The following is a 19,054-nucleotide window of genomic DNA, read 5'->3' on the forward strand; positions in this document are numbered from 1 at the left end:
AGAGAGCTTCTCGCATCTAGAACTAATATCAACAAACCTGAAGATGATTTAAAGGCTCAAATAACGAGTAACGACCGTTACAACAGTGCAGTAACTGTAATTCCGTTACTGAAATTTGAAGAGTAATGCGTTACGTCCCAAAGTTACTGCCAAAAGTAATTCAATTACGTAACGACATTACTTAGTAACGCGTTACCCCCAACACTGGTCATGCCTATTCGAAAAGCAAAAAGTGACCGTCGAGTCGCGCTGTGTCGAGCTGTAGGCCTACCAGAAAACCAGCAGTGGAAAAGAGGCATTAGTAGTTTTAATCAAACTAGCCTGAAAATACACTTAACAAAAAAAACATGGTAACACTGTATTTTAGGGATAGGCTACATCTATTAGCACTAATACATACAATGTGCCTGTATAAGTAACTTGTAAGGCATGTACAAAGCAAAATCAAACATTTGTAAGGCATGTATTCGCAAATGTCTTGTTCATGCACAATAAGGGATTTATTACCAATTTAACCTTAGTAAGGACCTAGTAGGCCTTAGTGTTTGCTTAGTACATGCCTTACAAGTTAATTATGCAGGCATTAACATTGTATGTATTAGTGCTTATAGATGTATCCCTAAAATAAAGTGTTACCAAAAACATTTATTGCGAAGTTTCAAGCCTATCAGATGTGCGGACCACTTCCTTACTGAGCCAACCTTTAATGTAGTTTGAATTTGCTATACAGTTGCAGTGAAGTTATAGTTTAGAGCAAAGGAAAAATATTGCAAGAGAAGAGTGCAATTTTGCAAGGTTTTAATTTTCAAGGGGCACCCTCCACCTGATGCACCCTACTCGATACATAAGTTCATAAAGGCCCTCAGTGCACAGCAGGAAGTTCGTTCATTCTCAGGAATTAGGAGTATTCAGGCCTTTGAATCCTTATATGAATCCTCGAGACATGGAAACCCCTTTATCCTTATAAAACGGCGTGACTCCATGAGGCCTTGCAATCGGTTTTACTTGGTCCTCTATTCACACACGAGCGCACATACGCACACGCACGCGCACATGCACGCGCACACACACCCAAGGCAAGTCAAGGTCATGGGTTTATACTACTCGGTAAGGTGCATTTGTATTTCATCATAGTCATTATTGCAAATTAAAAGAACTGTTACAGTACCGCTATAAGAATGTCTATACTATTGCGAGTTAAAGTGAACTGTTATAGTGTAAGAATGTCTTCATTATTGTTATGTATACGAGCAGATTCCAAGCTATCTCTAAGTCTGATAAGGGACTGTTCGTAATTTACAGGGGGGGGAGGGCTGGTGCGTAGGGGGGGGAGGGCCATGATGAAAAAAATGAGGTGGAGGGGAGGGCCATGGCAAAAAAAATCGGAGTTAGGGGGAGGGCCATGGGGAAAAAAACGAATTTATTTTATTTTATTTTTATTTATTTTTTTAAACAATAATAAAACATGCTCTGAAACACATCGCTTTGCGATGCAAGGTCCCGGTGCATACTATAGCACTGAAGCGTGTATCTGTAGTCAAAAAACTATCAGGTGCAGCTACTGTAGATTGCCCGCGCTGACTCTCTTTCACTGTAGGATTGCTAGTGCTACTAGCTGAGGTGAACTATATGGGCTAAACAGTATGGGAAGTTTTGACAACGAATTGTAGTCAACTGGTGGTCACAGCCTCTGGTAAGTCATGATTTTATTTATTGGCACCGCCGGGTGCTTTACATTTGTGTTCAAAGAACTTTTAGACCCCAACCAGACCGGAAAGAAAAGTAATACTACCTAGGCCTGGACGTACTTTGGTAGAACGGTGCAGTGACGCGAGTTTGTTTAGCTTGTGGTGTCAAGGTAGTAATAAAAGTGGAATAGAGTTCTTCAGCGGAAGCGGAAGCATGTAGTAGATTGTAGTCTTTCATGTTAGCATTTAAGGACGTCCTGGTTCCTATCGGCTTCCGGCCTCCATTGGGAATGAATAGGGGTAAATTTCAAATAAGCTCCGAGTGCAAGCACGCGCTTAGCGAACCCCCGCAAACTGTCGAGGGTGTTAAAAATAGGCTGTAGGTATGACATGGTTGATCATTTTGTGTCAAACTTCGACATAAATACGATGTTGCGTCCATATGCTAAACCCGGAAGCTTTTGGCGACTACAGAAGCGGCGCCTGTATCTAACGGCATGTACGTGCGGAGGGTTGTACCCATGGCAACCAAAGAAAAGTATGTAGTTCGGAAGTTTTAATGATCAGAAAGGGGTTAGCAATATTGAATTATAATCGTCATGATTTAACATGTGAATACACCAACATGATGATACGATCCGTTCCACTAACGAGAAAGGGATGCGGGGACACGCTAATGTTCGTTGTTGCCGTGCAACTTATATTTTTGCCAAACCTGAATCTCTATGGCGTTTTGCAATGTAAAAAATCGCCATGGAACCGGTAGTCCAAACGCCGCATACAAGTTGACGTCAACGCTGAAGAGCTCTATTAACAGCGATGTGTTGGCCATGCATCATAAGGTCTTGAAACCATTGGAGGAGCTAACTTGTTGTGAAGAGAAGTCTCATCACTTTGGTGAACAAAAACGGACCAACTAAGCAAGGAATTATCTACATTTAAAGCGTGACGGGAGAAGGGAATGTCACCAAAGTTGTGCATCGTGTCAGGTAAGAAGTGACTTTTGTTTCTCGCTGTGGAGATTGGCTTCGTAGAAGCGTGTATTGGTATGCTAGGTCTTGCCTGTTGCTGGTGAAGTAGTCTATCTTAGCCTCGGAGTTGGCTATGGGGTGAATCTGAAGGAGAGCACAGCCGATGGTGTGCTTTAGAGTTCTCAACGGGCCTGAAAATGTCAACCCGACCCTACCCGGCCCGTGGCTTTTAAAGCCCGAGCCCGATGTTACCCGACACATCACTGGAATTATCTAACCGAACCCGGGCCGAAGCCCGAAGTCGGGGGTCAGTTTCCCCACGTTATCCTATGGAGAATGACGGGTTGTGGTAGGTCTTTAAGGGCACTTAAGTGCTGTAAATTGCATAATCCACTTAAAAACCTAGTGAAAAGATATTTTCCACAATAGAAACATAATATGAAATGGGGAAACTTAGGCCTACATTCTTGCTATTTAAGCAGAATCATCCACAGCGCGATTTCAATAACCGCCTCGTGCTTCACCGCAACAACAATTTATCCACCTTTTTATTGACTTCTAAATGTAGGCTTACTACATTTCCATCCCGAGTAGGTTGACTTCTAAATGTAGGCTTACTACATTTCCATCCCGAGTAAGCCTATCTGATTAAATGTAGGCTACGTGAAGTTGCCCCTCCCTCGTTTGTTCATATGCGCGGATGAGATGGGAAGCCTGGCTGTGCCAAACATTGTTTAAAAGTTTCATAAAATTTTGGTCGGCACACAAGGTTTTGGACATACTAATTTCTAGTGGCACCTGGGCTACGGTTGGTGCATTGATCAGCCATATGGCAAAAAAGACATAGCCTAGGTGAGAGGATGAGATCTTCCTCGGCTGGCGAGCGCTCCGCATGTGTGTGCGCGCGCGGTTCCTCCCCTCCCAAGACCCGACAGTTACTTATAAGTCAATTTGAGCACGAAAACAGCAAAGACAAGGTGATATTTCATTCAAACAGGGCCTACACGCTCCAAATAAAACATTGGCTGGGGGGATTTTCAACCAGACCGCAGCACGAGCAGACAGTCAGTGTGAAAAGCCAAGTCTACCGGGGAAAATCGCCGTCTTTGCTGCCGCTCGCTTACCATAAGTGCATGAGCCATTGAAGTAGGGCCTAGTGAAGTGGCATATCGCAACAGCACATGCGGATTAGCCAAATTATATGCAACAAAGTCGCCAACAAAGCGTGGATGTATGTTTAATACGCATATGCCAACGTTGTGTGAATACGGGGAAAGGATAGCCTAATTGGAAAGCCACTGTCCTTTCCATAGTAGAAGACCGCTTCGGTTTCGTTTCACCTCATGGGGAAAGCATCCATGCACTGCATTTGCTGTAAACATAAAGTTAGCGATCAAACTAAAAATATTGGTTGTTGTCATTACAGCATTTAATAGGCTACTATGGCTGTTGTTTAAAATAGCCATTGGATTGCCAACCGTCCCTTGTATTAAGAAACAAAAGTATGGTTCCATGAGCTGACATGGGACTCAATGTCGTTATAATTGCATCTAAGATTTTTTTCTCCCGTTTTTATTCGTTTGGTAATTGTAGCCAATGTAGTTTTTCTGTGCGTTATGGGACCTCTGTCCAACTCATCATCGCTGTGATGTCATGTTTTGCGTTCCGGTAGGCCTACCTTGTGATTTACAAATTAAGCACTGCGCAACGTTGCATGCAGCAGCCTGCCAGACCTTCGTTACGCAGGCCTACATAGGCTATATTTAGATAGATAGGCCTAGCTTTACTGACCCATCAAAGGGAAATTCGCCATGATTCACGGTAAACAGCAGAACTGACTTTTTTTTTTTCACTGGGCGGAAAAGATTGAGCCCGCGGACCGACCCGACCCGAGCCATATGCTTATATTTTCCACCCGAACCCGGCCCGAACCCACGGGGCCCGTCGGGTTTGTCGGGCTGACCCGACCCGTTGAGAACTCTGGTGTGCCTGGCTTGTCTATCATCACAGTTGTCAAAGTTGAATTGCCGCGGTGTGTAATGGCTGTGCTATTGTTTGATGTTTTGGAATGTTGTACTGGTTCTGTTTTGGCAATTTGTTCCTGCCTCTTGCTGCTGATTTGACCACCATAGCACCACATAGCGTCTTATGGCCTACGTTAAATGCAAACTAAAGGTGGCTTTCTCACTCTCTCTTTATCTAGCCAGCAATGGCTCGAGCTGCTTTGGCGCTTAGCCTACTTCTTGCTCCGATCACATCCCAAAATCTTTGGCCGTCAGAGTGTATTACAGTCGGGAAGGTAGAGCGATGCCTGTGTGTGTGCGTGCGTGCTTTTATACGCGGTCTGGGAGACAGGACAGGGGTCCTGATCGAGATGCACCTGATCCACAGTCTACATAAAACGTGAGGAAGTTATTCAGATGTGATTCGCCATTCCTCACCCTAAAATTGATTAGAACGCAGGAAATTGCATCTAAAAAAACAGATTTTTTTTCACAGCACCCCCTGGTCAAAACCAGTTCCTGCGTCCCTGGCTTCGCTACTGTGCTGAACATGTAAAACGTACCTTGTGAAAGGCGCTGCTTGTCGAGCAGGGAAATATTGAAGCTGCGGTGGGGAAACTCTCTCCACTTTGTAGTTTACAGTAGTAACAACTCGGACATTGGTATTGAAATGGAAGTTTTTATTGTTATTGTTATTATTATTTATTTATTTATTTTTTTTTACTTAACACGTAAAAACAATAGTGAAGGCAATTTGTCTTGGTGACAGTGGAGTTAAAAGGCATCCCATGCAGCCGCAGAGGTAGATTCTAGCGGCTTCTCATAGGTATCCACTGATATCGATAGCACATAATAGTGCAGACAACCGCCCTTGATGTAGGCTACTCTGACTGTTCTCATGATGGTTGTTCTACCAATTTTACATATTATTTTTTTTACCTGTAGGGGGAGGGCCATGGGAAAACAAAATTGAAGTGGGGGGAGGGCAATGGGGAAAAAATTTAGGTGGAGGGGGGGGCCATGATTTTTTTTTTTGACCGGACTTCCAGCGCACCAGCCCTCCCCCCCCGGTAAATAACGTACAGTCCCTAAGCCAGCCGGTTGTTGCTGTAGCCTACGAGTGCATCTTAATATGCAACCTTGCCTCCTCCACTTGCCTCCTCCACTTGCTTCTCGTCATGATGACATCACTGACAACAGCAATATATTTCAATATCTTGCAAAAGCTCAATTGTAGAGTCTTTTTCTCATTTGCAATCATGATGGTGAATGAAAAACAGTCCCTCAAAAGTTGTTGTGGCTAGGCTGACAGCTGGGAAACTTTATCGTTTTCTCCACGGAGGAGGGGCCAGGAGGTGGGACGAGGAGACAAGCGCAAGTGGAGGAGGCAAGGTGGCATATTAAGATGCACTCCTGGCCTCGGCCCTGTGGAGAGATTGCTCCTTCCTGGAGTTGGAGGCGGCGTCTTCAAGTTTAACCCTTTCATGCAGTCTCTGGTTTAAAGGGAAAGTTTGGTCAATTTCAACATGCAGTTGTAATGCTCACACTACCCTGGACTTGTCAGTGCCTGAGATTTTTTTTTTCTTCTTCTTCAGCCGTTTCCGAGATCCTGGTCATTGTAATGGGGGCAGCTCTTTGTTTACATTTCAAAAAAACATTTTTATTTATTCCCAAAAACATCCAAAAGATTATAAAACATCAGCAGACAACTAGCAAACAGCAGTACCTTTTGGGAAAATATTTGGAGTTGGCCTATGTTTCATTTTTTAAAAATGTAAACAAACGCTGCCCCCATTAGAATTGCTCATATCTCGGAAAGGGCTGAGCCGAAAAATGTGGCATCACCAGGTACTGACAAGTCAAGGGTAGCGTGAGCAATACAACTGCAAATTGAAATTGACCAAACTGTCCCTTTAACAGTGGGTTTCTTCCACTATCCAAACTCCCATCCTCCCTTGTGCTTGTCTTGCCTTGTGATGACGTTGCGAGACATCATTGATGATAGAAGTTTAATTCAGTATCTCACAAAATTGCAATTTAAAGTCTATCTTCTCATTTGCAATTGGGGTGTTGATTGGGGGATAGTTGTTGTGCCTGAGCTGATAGTGAGGAAATGTACGTTTTTTTTTTCTCCATGGGGGCGGGGTGTCGGCGTGAGGCCGCAAGTACAAGTCGAGGAGGTAAGTTTGCATCATGGAATGGACGCCTTACTGCACGTAGCCTCTTTGCTCATATGGGCCTGCTGGCTCGTTCACACTTTGCTGGAAAGACTCAACTACATAAAATAACATTGATACGACATAAAATAACATTGCTATGACATTATTGAGTGCCTTAAGTAACAGATAAAGCCTTTGTCTTTACAATAAGATTAAAAAATTGACTCTGTGCAAAGACTTTACAAATGAGGGCTGGTGTACTGTGTTTGAATATATACTGTATGTCCATAGCAGGACTATAAAACAACAAATGACCTAACCTTCAGTTAGGTATTATTTGGAATGAAAATATCAAAACAGGGTGTCTGGTCTACCAGAGTGTCAAGGTTGTCTCCCTTTCTCCTTTGAGATAAGTGATTATAAAACAAAAGCGATGCTGGCGATGTTGGCTATGATTGTGTCCTCTTTTGAAAGTTTTTGGCTATAAAGTGTGCAATGTAATGTAATAAAATGTAATGTAAAACACCTCCTTGAGTAACAATTTATTTTACACCTCCTGTTTGCAGTGTATTTATGTGTAGTGTACTGAGTTGTACATTGAGTAGGTTTGCTGTACTTCTTAAATAAACATTCAGTTGGACTTGCACTGCACATACTTTTACTCTCTCTCTCTGTTTTAGATAAACCTTTGTCCTGCACCTGTCCTGCACATCTACTCAAGGCATGTCACAAATCACCACAAAAATGTGTTTTATATTATATAACACGTTCACTGGACCTACACGTGACCCTAATCCTAAGAACTGCACACGTGTCAGAATGTAATGTTCTTGCTGCAAATCTTCACTTCAGTCTTTGCTGCAAGGACTCCTCCGCCATCCCACCCAACCGGTTCAGTTCCCGTGGCAACACCACGTCCCGCTCAAGATCCCGCTGGTCCAGTACGCTGTCCACCGCGCGGTATCCGAGCAGAGACATGGCGTCCCTGCAGACCCTCTGGACCCGTAACACCTGCTCGTGGCCCAGCGACTTCCTCCAGGCCTGGGAGACGTTCTTGGCGTTGCGCGAGCTCGTGTCGAAGCGGTCCTTGGCCTCCACGCTGACGTGCGTCGCCCGGAAGGTCCAGAGCTGCATGCGGCGAGTCATCTCCAGGCCTGCGAAACGGTAGATGTCCTCCACCTGCCCCCAGCAGAGAGAGAGAGAGGGGGGGGGGGAGTGAGAGAGAGAGAGAGACAGAGAGAGGGGGAGATACAGACAGAGGGGGAGAGAGACAGACAGAGGGGGGGAGTGAGCGATAGAGAGAGAGAGAGAGAGAGAGAGAGAGAGAGAGAGAGAGAGAGAGAGAGAGAGAGCCTATGCCTATTAAGGACATTTCACATTTCAAAAAATAAAGATAAAGAGATGGGGAAGGAAGAAAGATGGACTAAGGTTAAGAAAACAAGAGATACATGAATGAACCGAGGGCAGAGAAACATGAAACAAATGCTATGGATAATGTGCCTGTATGGGTTGTGTGTGTGTGTGTGTGTGTGTGCGTGTGCGTGTGCGTGTGCGTGTTTGTGTGTGTGCGTGTGTGCGTGTGTGTGTGCGCGCATGTGTGTGTGTGTGTAAACATCTCTGAAAGAGAATATTATGGATAATATGCCTGTCTGCGTGTGTGTGAGTGTGTGTGTGTGTGTGTTTGTGTGTCTGTGTGTGTGTGTGTGTGTGGTTGACCTGCCCCAGTGGATCCTCAGCCACGTCCTCGTAGCGCACCATCTTGTAGCGGCCGCGCAGGAAGTCGGGCGGATCACGCATCGCGGTTTGATGCATGCGCACCTGCAAATAAATACGTATATTATAATACATCTCAGCGGTGAGGGTGTAACAGTTAGCCTGATTATCAGCGACTTTCAAATGTCTTCGAGACCTAGTCTGACCAAGAGCATAACAATTAACATTTCCCAAACGGCATGGTTGACCGGCCTCCCTTGGTTTGCTACTGGTTGCTTGCTTCCCCGACAAAGTGGGAGGAGTTCAGGATTTTTCTGGAGCTCAGAAACGATATTTGTGTTGCTCCTGGTCTGACTAGAAGAAACGCTGAAGGTGTTGCGTTACTAGGAGGGCATGGACTGGCTATGTAACATAGCCTGTAGTGTAAATGCAGCCTCATAATGTGCGTGCAGGACGTTGAGCGGATGTCGCAGTGCCGTGGCACCCCTACCATGTACATGGTGACCCAGGTGTGACTCTGGCCAGGGTCATCTCCCAGCCATAACCCATCTCTCCCTCCCCACTACTTTCTTGTCATATTTTCACTATCCTGTTATAAAAGACGCATGAAAGGGTAAAAAAGAACACCGGTACGAACCTGGCTCTGACACACAGCCTCCATGACGTGGTACTCTGCCTCCAGCCTCTCCAGGTCGCGATGGCCCAGCACCACTGCGTTGTCCCGGACCAGATCCAGGCCCAAACTCCGTCGCGACCTCCACACGGCCCGCGGGTCCCTCACCAAGTGCACGATGCGCAGGTCCAGCGTCGGGTCGCGCAGCAGCGGGTAGAGCGACTCCAGCTCGAAGATGCGGACCGTCTTGAGTGCCACGTGCGAGTGATTCAGGCAGGTGTCCGTTGCGTCGGACATGTTGGCAGAGTGGCAGCGCCTTTCGCACTGCGTCTGGTTGCTGAAACCACCGGGGGGAGTCAGTGAGCAGACAGGCGGAGAGCAGAGTGCCCGGCTGTGGAGTAGAGTAGAGCAAAAGTAGAGCATCGGCAGTGTACTAATGCCTCTTTTCCACTGCCAGTTTTCTGGACTACAGCTTGACACAGCCGACTAGTTCGACACTTTTTGCTTTTCGAATAGGCACGACACAGCTCAATCGTAAAGCAAAACGTGGTGGCCGAGTCGCGCTGTGTCGAGCTGTAGGCCTACCAGAAAAACGGCAGTGGAAAAGAGGCATAGAGCTAATTGTATTCCCGATCGGCCCCCATCTCTCTCTCGCACTTATTTCTTCTCACTGCCCTATTGCAAAAAAGGCTACAAAAAGCCCTCTCCCATGTTCCTATTGTAATTGTGGTTTTTTTACATAGCAGCAGATGTTGCATTCGTCAGGGACTCCAAAATAAAAAAAAGTATTACAAAGAACTGGGTGTGATCAGCCTCTTCATTCTACGGTTTATTCTACTATTATTTAGAGCAGTCATGGGTAAGCGGTTAGATCGTCAGACTTGTATCCCAAAGGTTGCCGGTTCGACTCCCGACCTGCCAGGTTGGTTGGGGAGTAAATAACCAATGCTCTCCCCCATCCTCCTCCCTGACTGAGGTACCCTGAGCATGGTATCGCCCCGACGCACTGCTCCTTCGGAGCGCCATTGGGGGCTGCCCCCTTACACGGATGAAGCATATGCAATTTTGTTGTGTGCGATGTGCACTGAACACTGGGAGTTTCCCAGTTGGGCTTTCAAGGCTTTCTTTCAACTGGAGACAGGGCCGGCGATAGGCATAGGCAGACAAGGTGGTCGCCTAGGGTACCAAATGTATTGGGGGCGCCAAATGTCTTGGGCACACCGCAGTAACGCAAGAAAATTCCACAGAATTAGAACATCAAGTGAAATGAAACCTTAAACTTTATGTATTATTCATAGACACTCATATAGTACGTACTGTATATAGATACTAGATCAGCTGTGCTTGAATAATGTATCAATCAATTTTAAGTCGGTATACTGAAGCCCCTAAAATTTAGAAGTGGGTATACTCCGTATACCAGCGTTCTACATAGACTACACCACTGATGTTTACAAATGCCAACTTTTTATTACACAAAAAGGACGGGGACCCTGACTGGAGACGCACCATGGCGGTATTTTGGAACAACTAATATTGTGATTTTTAATTGCATTTATGGTAATTACGTATTTTCTGGAATGGTGGAACTTGAATCTTTTTTGCAGGTGCAGCTATCTCAATGGAAGTCAATTGAAAATTATAGAATGCTGCTACAATTATGGTCAAGATTTTAATGTGACAGCTGACGTTTCGGTCAGCCTGATGAAGGTCTGACTGACCGAAACGTCAGCTTTCACCTTAAAACCTCGACCATAATTGTAGCAGTGTTGCGCTTCTTCTATAATTTTCAATTACACATTTTGTAACATAAGGACACATGTCTGCAATAAATCCCATTATTATCATCACCTGTGGCTCCACATGAACAGCTTGGAGGCCTTGGACTTGGGGGGCAGGTAGGAGTCCATGACGGACATGTCACACTTCAGCACCTGCCACAAGAGGTCGCGAACGGCCATCCGCAACGAGTCAACACCGTACATATGCAGCGTTTTCCACACGTGCCACGCAGGCTCCGGAAGGTAGAAGACGGACGGGTTCTGGCTGAACAGCTAATAGTAAACAAATAATAATAACAATAATAATCAGAATACCCAGGGTGACTGTCCTGTATGTAACAATTAAGTCAAAGTAGCAAAATCAAGCAAAACAACAATAAAATACACAAATCACATTGAAGTAAATAAAAAAAACATAAGAAGTATGACATGAAACAATTAAATAACCTCTGTAAGACTGATAAAAAAACTGTTAACCTTCAATTCATTTCAATTCAAACATTCAAATAATAAAGACAATCCATAGGCCTATGTGAATAGCATTTTTATCTAAAATGGGTGTAAATAGCAACAATGACTATTTACACCTGGGGGTAAATAACAATGTTGACTATTTACACCCTGGTGCAAATAGAATCTGCCTTAATAAAAACAGCAAGCCTATGTGAATGTATTGTATGTGGTCAATGTAGGCCTACTATGTGTGTGTATGCAGTACAGTATGTCAGCACTAGGATGGGTAGGCCAGGGTGAAGAGGCACCCAGTATCCCACCTGGCCCAGGAAGGAGGATCCAGACCTCCAGGAGGACACCAGCAGCACGTGGACCTTGCCCTGGGTCAGAGACTGTAATTGGGGTGGTGGTGGTGGTGGTGGGGGAGGGTGTTGGAGAGAGGCATCGTGGGGGGCACGTGCACGCTGCATGATGCACCAGCGGTACAGGGACACCAAGACAATGAGTTGTAGCAGCGCCACGGTAACCACGGTTGGCTGAGGTCTCCTGAGGTGAAGCATCATACAGCACTTCCTAGGATGGCAAGGCAGGCATAGGAAACATCAAACATGCTGACATGCATCATACGGCACTTCCTAGGATGGCAAGGCAGGCATAGGAAACATCAAACATGCTAACGTCATACACCACTTCCTAGGATGGCAAGGCAGGCATGGGAAACATCAAACATGCTGACGTGCATCATACAGCACCAAGGCAGGTAAAGGAAACACAACACATATTAAAGGGGTATGCCACTATTTTGGGGCTTAATACAGTTAAAATCGTTGGCTGAGGTTTATAAAGGTGGTAAAGTGTCTTATTTTTCATGTAAGCCGTTGTCTTGCTTTAAGACAAGTTAAAAGATGGAATATGTTGCTAAGCTAGTGAAAGTCAATGGATCTGTGTAGCATGCAAGACAACGGCTTACATGAAAAATGAAACACTTTACCACCTTTATAAACCCCAGCCAACGATTTTAACTGTATTAAGCCCCAAAATAGTGACATACCCCTTTAATGTGCAACGTTATGGAAGGGAAACAGTTAAAAAAACCTACAGCACTTGCTGAAATGGCAGCACAAACAAAGGAAACTTAGATAAAAAGGAAGGTAGTGCACACTAATGTAGTCTTGTTGAGGTGCTGTCCGGGTGCATTCAAATATCAAAGAAAACTCAAGAAGAGGCCGCACACTCTGCTCCATGTTTGATTGAAGTGCCGTTTCAGACGGCCACGAAGAAGGTCAGGTGTCCGAAACGTCACTTCAATCAAAACATGGAGCAGAGTGTGTGGCATTTCCTTCATTTGCTTTGACACAAGGAAAGGAAACACAAAACACCTGTAAATGTGCATTGATCCAGAAGGGAAATACTTTACCATTGGCTAGAAAAAAAAACAGAATTTCCTCTAATGTCAACACAAGGAAAGGAATAAGAAGGTATCACACACCAATGTAGTCTTTTTGAGGTGCTGGCCACTTGTCAAAGAAAAAAAAGATACTGCACACACTCTGCTCTGTTTTATTGAAGTGATTTTTCGGCCTCCTGGCCTTCTTCTAACTTTGACTTCAAGGTTAATAAAAAAAAACTTAAAGGGACACTGTGTGAGATTTGTAGTTGTTTATCTCCAGAATTCATGCTGCCGAATTCACTAATGTTACCGTTTTCATGAATGCTTACCACCAGCATCAAATTCTAAGTATTCATTATGACTGGAAAAATTGCACTTTTCATACATGAAAAGGGGGATCTTCCCCATGGTCCGCCATTTTGAATTTCCAAATATAGGCATTTTTTGCTGCAAAAATGACTCTACTTGGACCATACTAGAAAATATGTGCTTATTACTCAGTAAACTTTCATGTAAAGATCAAATTTGGCAATAGGCAGCCCAGTTTCAATGAGCAGCATAGTTGCAGTACCCTTTTTGTCCATTTCCTGCACAGTGTCCCTTTAAAGAACTTGATATTGAACAGGCTGATGCCTGATGACTCAAGACAACTACTAACCACAGACACAAAAAGGTCTGACATGCACTAAGTGCATCATGTCATGTCGTGGAATGACAATTTTAAAGGTGTTGTTGAGTAATTTATGAGTCAATAATACTATGTCTGGATTTGTTTTAATGGCAGTACAAGAAAGGCACTTACCTTGGTCCTCTCAAATGGGTGGTGTGGTAGAATAGATGAAGAACACGCAAGCGAGGCAATGGTTTACAAAAACGAATGTGTTAAAGGGAGGGACTAATGTGATATCGGGGCAGACTTGAAATCTGTGTAGTATTAACATCTAATCACAAACTGAATACAAGGACAGTATTGGCGTTATCATCATCACTGAGTTTCCTGCTTGACCTTGTGTAGTGTAGTATTATGCCTATATTACACTTTCTTAGCTCTTCCAAAATGGCCCAGTGTGGTTGTTGGAAAAGGCCTACAAAGCCTTGTTTTTTGTACTGTATAACTCATATATGCTACCAGACTTTGTTTTGTGAATAAATAATTAAGGTGAACAGTGAATAGTACAGTGCACTGCACAAAAAATTACATTACAATATAAATAAAAGTTGAATAAAGTAGAATAAAAACCATTATGATTTGATTTCTGTGATGTGTCAAGCATGTTCTAGTCTGCTTTAAACCACTGCCAAAATGTTATCAGTCTTCTACTTGTAAGATCCAATGCTATTCATAGCAATAGTGAATGAAGAGACTGTGGAACTGCTTGCGTCTGCCGCTACTTATCTGAATGTGCCAATTGGACATACACCGATTCCACATCCTGGTGCAGTGTCAATGTCTTAGTTTTGGGTAGGGTGCGCACATCCAAAAGCACTTGTTGCAGGTGCCAGACAAAAAAGTCAGACAGTTGAAGGTCGTCTGCACACTGCTGATGCCTGATGAAGCTCCAGGGTGATCGAAATGTTGCTTTTTAAATAATAAAGTTTATTTTTTTGGAGCTCATTGGCAGTGTGCAGACCTACCTTTTTCAGCAGTGTCAATGTCAGCCACAAAGTACCTGACTCCTTCGTGTGGTTGAAATCTGCACTGCATCGCTGACTAATACACAAATCAACTTTCACCTTCCGTGTTCTTGCAGAGCCACTGACATACTTAGCCTATGGGAAATTAAGTATAACACTGTGCATGAATATAACATTCAACCTTATACATCAGGTTTATTTAAAGGGCAGGTCCACTATTTTCACTTAAAACCCCTTTTTCAGATGGTTTGACATTATTAAAATTTGGACACAGGGAGTGATCCAAGAAAGTTTCCAACTGCCTATCATCATGTGTGCACCCACACGAAAAGGCCAAATAGTGTGGCCAGGGGGATGTGTTGTTCATAAACAGCTGATGAAGGGCATGCTGTCCAAAACGTCAATCACATTAAAATAAGAGAAACGGGAGCCTGGTGTTGTGAACTGTATTTTTGCTATTAAAATCAATCCAAAGATGTCGGGACACAACGCATGATTTTTTGTAGTGACTTTTTAAAAGCATTTGTGTGGTTCTGTAGAAATAATTAGGCCTATAATCTGTAGCAAAGACTTCACTTTATATTCACTTCTCTACTTGTTTCATATACTGTTGCTCTCTTATTCCTTTCCAAATGTTCCTCAGGGAAAACTATGTGGCTAGGAAGATACTTTCAAGGTCCTCTGATAAGAAACAATGTTAGCCCTGTGTTTGTCCATCCCTTCTGTGCTGGCCATTAAAAAAGGGCCTTCGGGGGAGGAGAGACCACAGAGACCGAGGATCTGTGTTGCCAGATTGGGCGGTTACCCGCCCAATTGGGCTACTTGGGATGGCCGTCTGCGGGTAAAAACAGGAAAAATTGACCATTTGGTGTTTTTTTCAGCAGTTTTGTGCCCATAGAAATCAATGCAATTTGCTGAAATTGGGCAGAATTTAGCGCATTTCGCCGGTTTTTGAGAACCTTTTGTCCGGGATTTGATCAGACACATCTGGCAACTCTGCCGAGGATGCAAGGAGGAACATGTTTGGAATAACCTACCCAGCCACATTCAAAGTGCCTCTTCTTCACTGGCCATCTTTAAGTAATAGGCTACCTTAAAGGTACTGTATACACTGTGCAGGAAATGGTCAAAAAGGGTACTGCAACTATACTGCTCATTGAAACTGGACTGCCTATTGAAAAATTTGAGCTTTAGTTTTCATGAAAGTTTACTAAATAATAAACTCATATTTTCTAGTATGGCCCAAGTACAGTCATTTTTGCAGCTAAAAATGGCTATTTCTGGAAATTCAAAATGGCGGAGCATGGAGAAGATCCCCCTTTTCATGTACAAGCGGATTCCAAAAAAGTTGGGACACTTTGTATTTTGTGAATAAAATCTAAATGCTGGCATTTTTAAAACATCTAATATGTTAATAAGGTAGAGCATTATGTACAGACAACATATCAGTTGTTAAAGTTGAGCAGAATTATTGTTTTGAGGTAATTATGTGATCATTTAAAATTTGACCCATGCAATAAATCTCAAAAAAGTTGGGACAGGGCCAAAACATGTTGGATAATTCTAAAAATTACACAAGGAAGAATATTTTAAAAGGAACTATATTGACTGGCAACATGAATGCACAAATAAAATACCATCACATAGAGGCTATGGCACTCAGCAGCGAAGATTTTCAGGGACTAATTACTTATCTATTACACAGAAAGATTGAATATAAATATAAAAATCTCCCGCACACTGTCCATTTTGCTGTTCTCTTTAATACCGTCTGTCTTACATCTTCCTTAATACAAGTTTTCGTAAATTATTACCTAATAAAAGTCCAACACTGAAGTCGCTGTGCATTATAGAAAACAGCAAAATGGTCAGTGTGAGGGAGTTTTACATTTTGTCCAGTAAGGTTCTCATAAAATAGATGTCCAATCACCCAAGTGTTTAGATAATTGGCCAACTTATATGGATGGATAAGTTAAAAAACAAAAATCATTAATGTACAATAATTTACTATATAATTGGTGTGTGTGTGTGTGTGTGTGTGTGTGTGTGTGTGTGTGTGTGTGTGTGTGTGTGTGCGGGGGGGGGGCGGTGATATGGAGTGCATCTTTTCGTGTGTGACCAAATTGCTTAAGTAATTCATGTCAGAACGAGATATCATAATAATAAAATTGGGGAATATGTAATCAAATGCTGAAACACGTGCAAAACTTAACACAAATTTACAATGTTGGGAATTCAGTTACCTTTGTGCACATCAAATGTGAAAACCTCAATATTTTGAAAGATATGACAAACATTCCCAGGAATAGTATTCTACAGTGGTATTACTTCTGTATTGATTTTGTGATGTTGGTTGAGTTCATTCCGCACTTCCACGTTCTGCTAAAGCCCTTTACCTGTCTTGGTACAGCCTTTTTGCATTGGTGGTTCTTTTCTAAAGCATTGCCACATACAATGAATATTCTGTTTTCCAGTATAGGCTCTCTGGTGGGTCTTTAAATTGCTCCTATGAGAAAATCTCTTCCAACATGTGGTACACTGAAAGGGCTTTTCCCCAGTATGGATTCTCTGATGGCTTTGGAGGCTAGACTGAGTTATTAAGGCCTTTTCACATGAGGAACAACAATAAGGCTTTTCTCCAGTATGGGTTCTCTGGTGAGTCTTTAGAGAACCGCTCTGAGCAAATGCCTTTCCACATGTAGTACAAAAATAGGGCTTCTGTCCAGTATGGATGCTCTGAGGGATTACAATGCAGAATGTTTTGCAAAGTTCTTCCCACAAGTAGAACAATTGTAAGGCTTTTCTCCAGTATGGGTTCTCTGGTGACTCTTTAGAGAGCCACTCTGAGCAAATGCCTTTCCACATGTGGTACACAAATAAGGCTTCTCTCCAGTATGGATTCTCTGAAGGATTACAAGCCAAACATGATTGTTAAAGTCCTTCCCACAAGTAGAACAATTGTAAGGCTTTTCTCCAGTATGGGTTCTCTGGTGAACTTTTCAATAACGACTCCTGGAAAATAATTGTCCACAAGTAGTACACTGGTAAGGCTTTTCACCACTATGGATTCTCTGATGGTTTACAAGTCCACTCTGAGATTGAAAGTCTTTTCCACAGGTAGCACACTGGTTAGGCTTTTCTCCTCTATGGATCCTCTGGTGAGTCTTTAAATGACCGCTAACAAGCCACAACAACTTTTTGGGGGACTGTTTTTCATTCACCATCCAGTTTGCAAATGAGAAAATAACTTTACAATTGAGCTTTTGCGAGATATTTAAATATAATGCTGTTGTCAGTGTTGACATATTACTTCCTGGTATGAGGCCACAAGCACAAGTGGAGGATGCAAGGTTGCATATTGGAACGCACCCTTAAACCAAAGAGGGTAGATTAAAGAAAGAGGATTCAAACTCACCCAATGCAAAAGAGTCTCCTATCCGCAGGCAGAGATACTCTACACAGAGATACGTCAGTCTAGTTCATTTCTGGTATTCACTTTCTGTCGGGTGAAAGCCCCTTTAGGAGACCTTCGGTTAGGAGACCTTCGGAGTCCTGAGATTGAGAATAAATGTAATATATATAATAAAAGAGTCCGCTTAGCACTGTAGATGGCGGTAGCACACTTCTCGTGCAAACACCTCAAAAATAGAAGAAGAAGGAAGGGACAACGCCCCCTTAGGAGACCCAACTCAAAGAGGGTGAAGTAATAGAGGCTTCGAAAACCGCCCACCCAATGCAAAAGTGTGTGCTGAAGTTGGGTCTCCTAAGGGGGCGTCGTCCCCTTCTTCTTCTATTTTTGAGGTGTTTGCACGAGAAGTGCGCTACCGCCATCTACAGCGCTAAGGGGACTACTATTCTCAACCTCAGGACTCCGAAGATCTCCTAAAGGGGCGTTCACCCGACAGAAAGTGAATACCAGAAATGAACTAGAATGACTTATCTCTGTCTAGAGCAGGGGTGCTCAACTGGCGGACCCAGGTCCGGATGCGGACCCAAGCGCAATGTCATCCGGACCAAGACAAAATCCATCTGTATTTAATATGTATAAATTATACATGAGATTTCGCTGCCATGCGATCTATAGGTGTATTTCTGCGAAGCCAGTCTTATGACAAATAAAAGTATCATCACTATGACAACTCAGTGAGTGAGCAAGAGGCCAGTGCGGCCAGCGAGTGAGGCTATGTTCTGCATCGGTCCGTAGCGACTTTTTTGGACCCTGGAAACATACGAAATTTGGCGAGTGGACCTTTTCAGTTTCTAGTTGAGCACCCCTGGTCTAGAGTATCTGCCCAACTTGAGCACACACTTTTGCATTGGGTGGGCGGGTTTCGAAGCCTCTTTATTACTCCACCCTCTTTGCCGCAGGTCTCCTAAAGGGGCGTTCACCTGACATCATATGGATCCCGGAAAAATCAGAGCCTAAAGTACCTTCCTCTTATCTACCATCTTTGCATAAACAATGAGGGCTGTTGCAATGGTCTAACTTTGAGTTAGTTTGTTTGGAATGAACATATCTAAGCAAGTGTCCAGTCTCCCAGGGTGCCAAGGTCGTTTCCCCTCATCCTTTAAGATGAGTACATAAATGCAAATCACTCTCTTGTGAAACATTTTATTTCACACCTCCTTTTTGTACTGTATTTATGAG

General features: G+C 43.5%; 1 protein-coding gene and 1 pseudogene across 1 annotated transcript; both read right to left on the reverse strand.

The window, feature by feature from the left end:
• Positions 1-7,432: 7,432 nt before the first annotated feature.
• On the reverse strand, positions 7,433-13,622 carry LOC134464437 (carbohydrate sulfotransferase 6-like). The gene is made up of 6 exons (XM_063217910.1): positions 13,574-13,622; positions 11,702-11,954; positions 10,999-11,201; positions 9,172-9,538; positions 8,538-8,639; positions 7,433-8,000 (listed from the first exon to the last, which is right to left on the reverse strand). The coding sequence occupies exons 2-6, from the start codon at positions 11,942-11,944 to the stop codon at positions 7,665-7,667; spliced, it is 1,251 nt and encodes a 416-aa protein (XP_063073980.1). The 5' UTR covers positions 11,945-11,954; positions 13,574-13,622; the 3' UTR covers positions 7,433-7,664.
• Positions 13,623-14,714: 1,092 nt separating this feature from the next.
• LOC134457161 (zinc finger protein 79-like) lies at positions 14,715-18,855 on the reverse strand (annotated as a pseudogene).
• Positions 18,856-19,054: the final 199 nt, after the last annotated feature.

This window comes from Engraulis encrasicolus, chromosome 1 (genome assembly GCF_034702125.1).
Source record: "Engraulis encrasicolus isolate BLACKSEA-1 chromosome 1, IST_EnEncr_1.0, whole genome shotgun sequence".
Classification (NCBI taxonomy): Eukaryota; Metazoa; Chordata; class Actinopteri; order Clupeiformes; family Engraulidae; genus Engraulis; species Engraulis encrasicolus.

Bases quoted from the DNA above. Each gene is read 5' to 3' on its own strand.
- LOC134464437 (XM_063217910.1), bottom strand. From the start codon at position 11,944: ATGATGCTTCACCTCAGGAGACCTCAGCCAACCGTGGTTACCGTGGCG. The intron at 11,202-11,701 runs GTGGGATACTGG...GTTTACTATTAG, and splicing joins GATCCTCCTTCCTGGGCCAG to CTGTTCAGCCAGAACCCGTC. The intron at 9,539-10,998 runs GTGATGATAATA...TCTACTCCACAG, and splicing joins CTGTTCATGTGGAGCCACAG to CCGGGCACTCTGCTCTCCGC.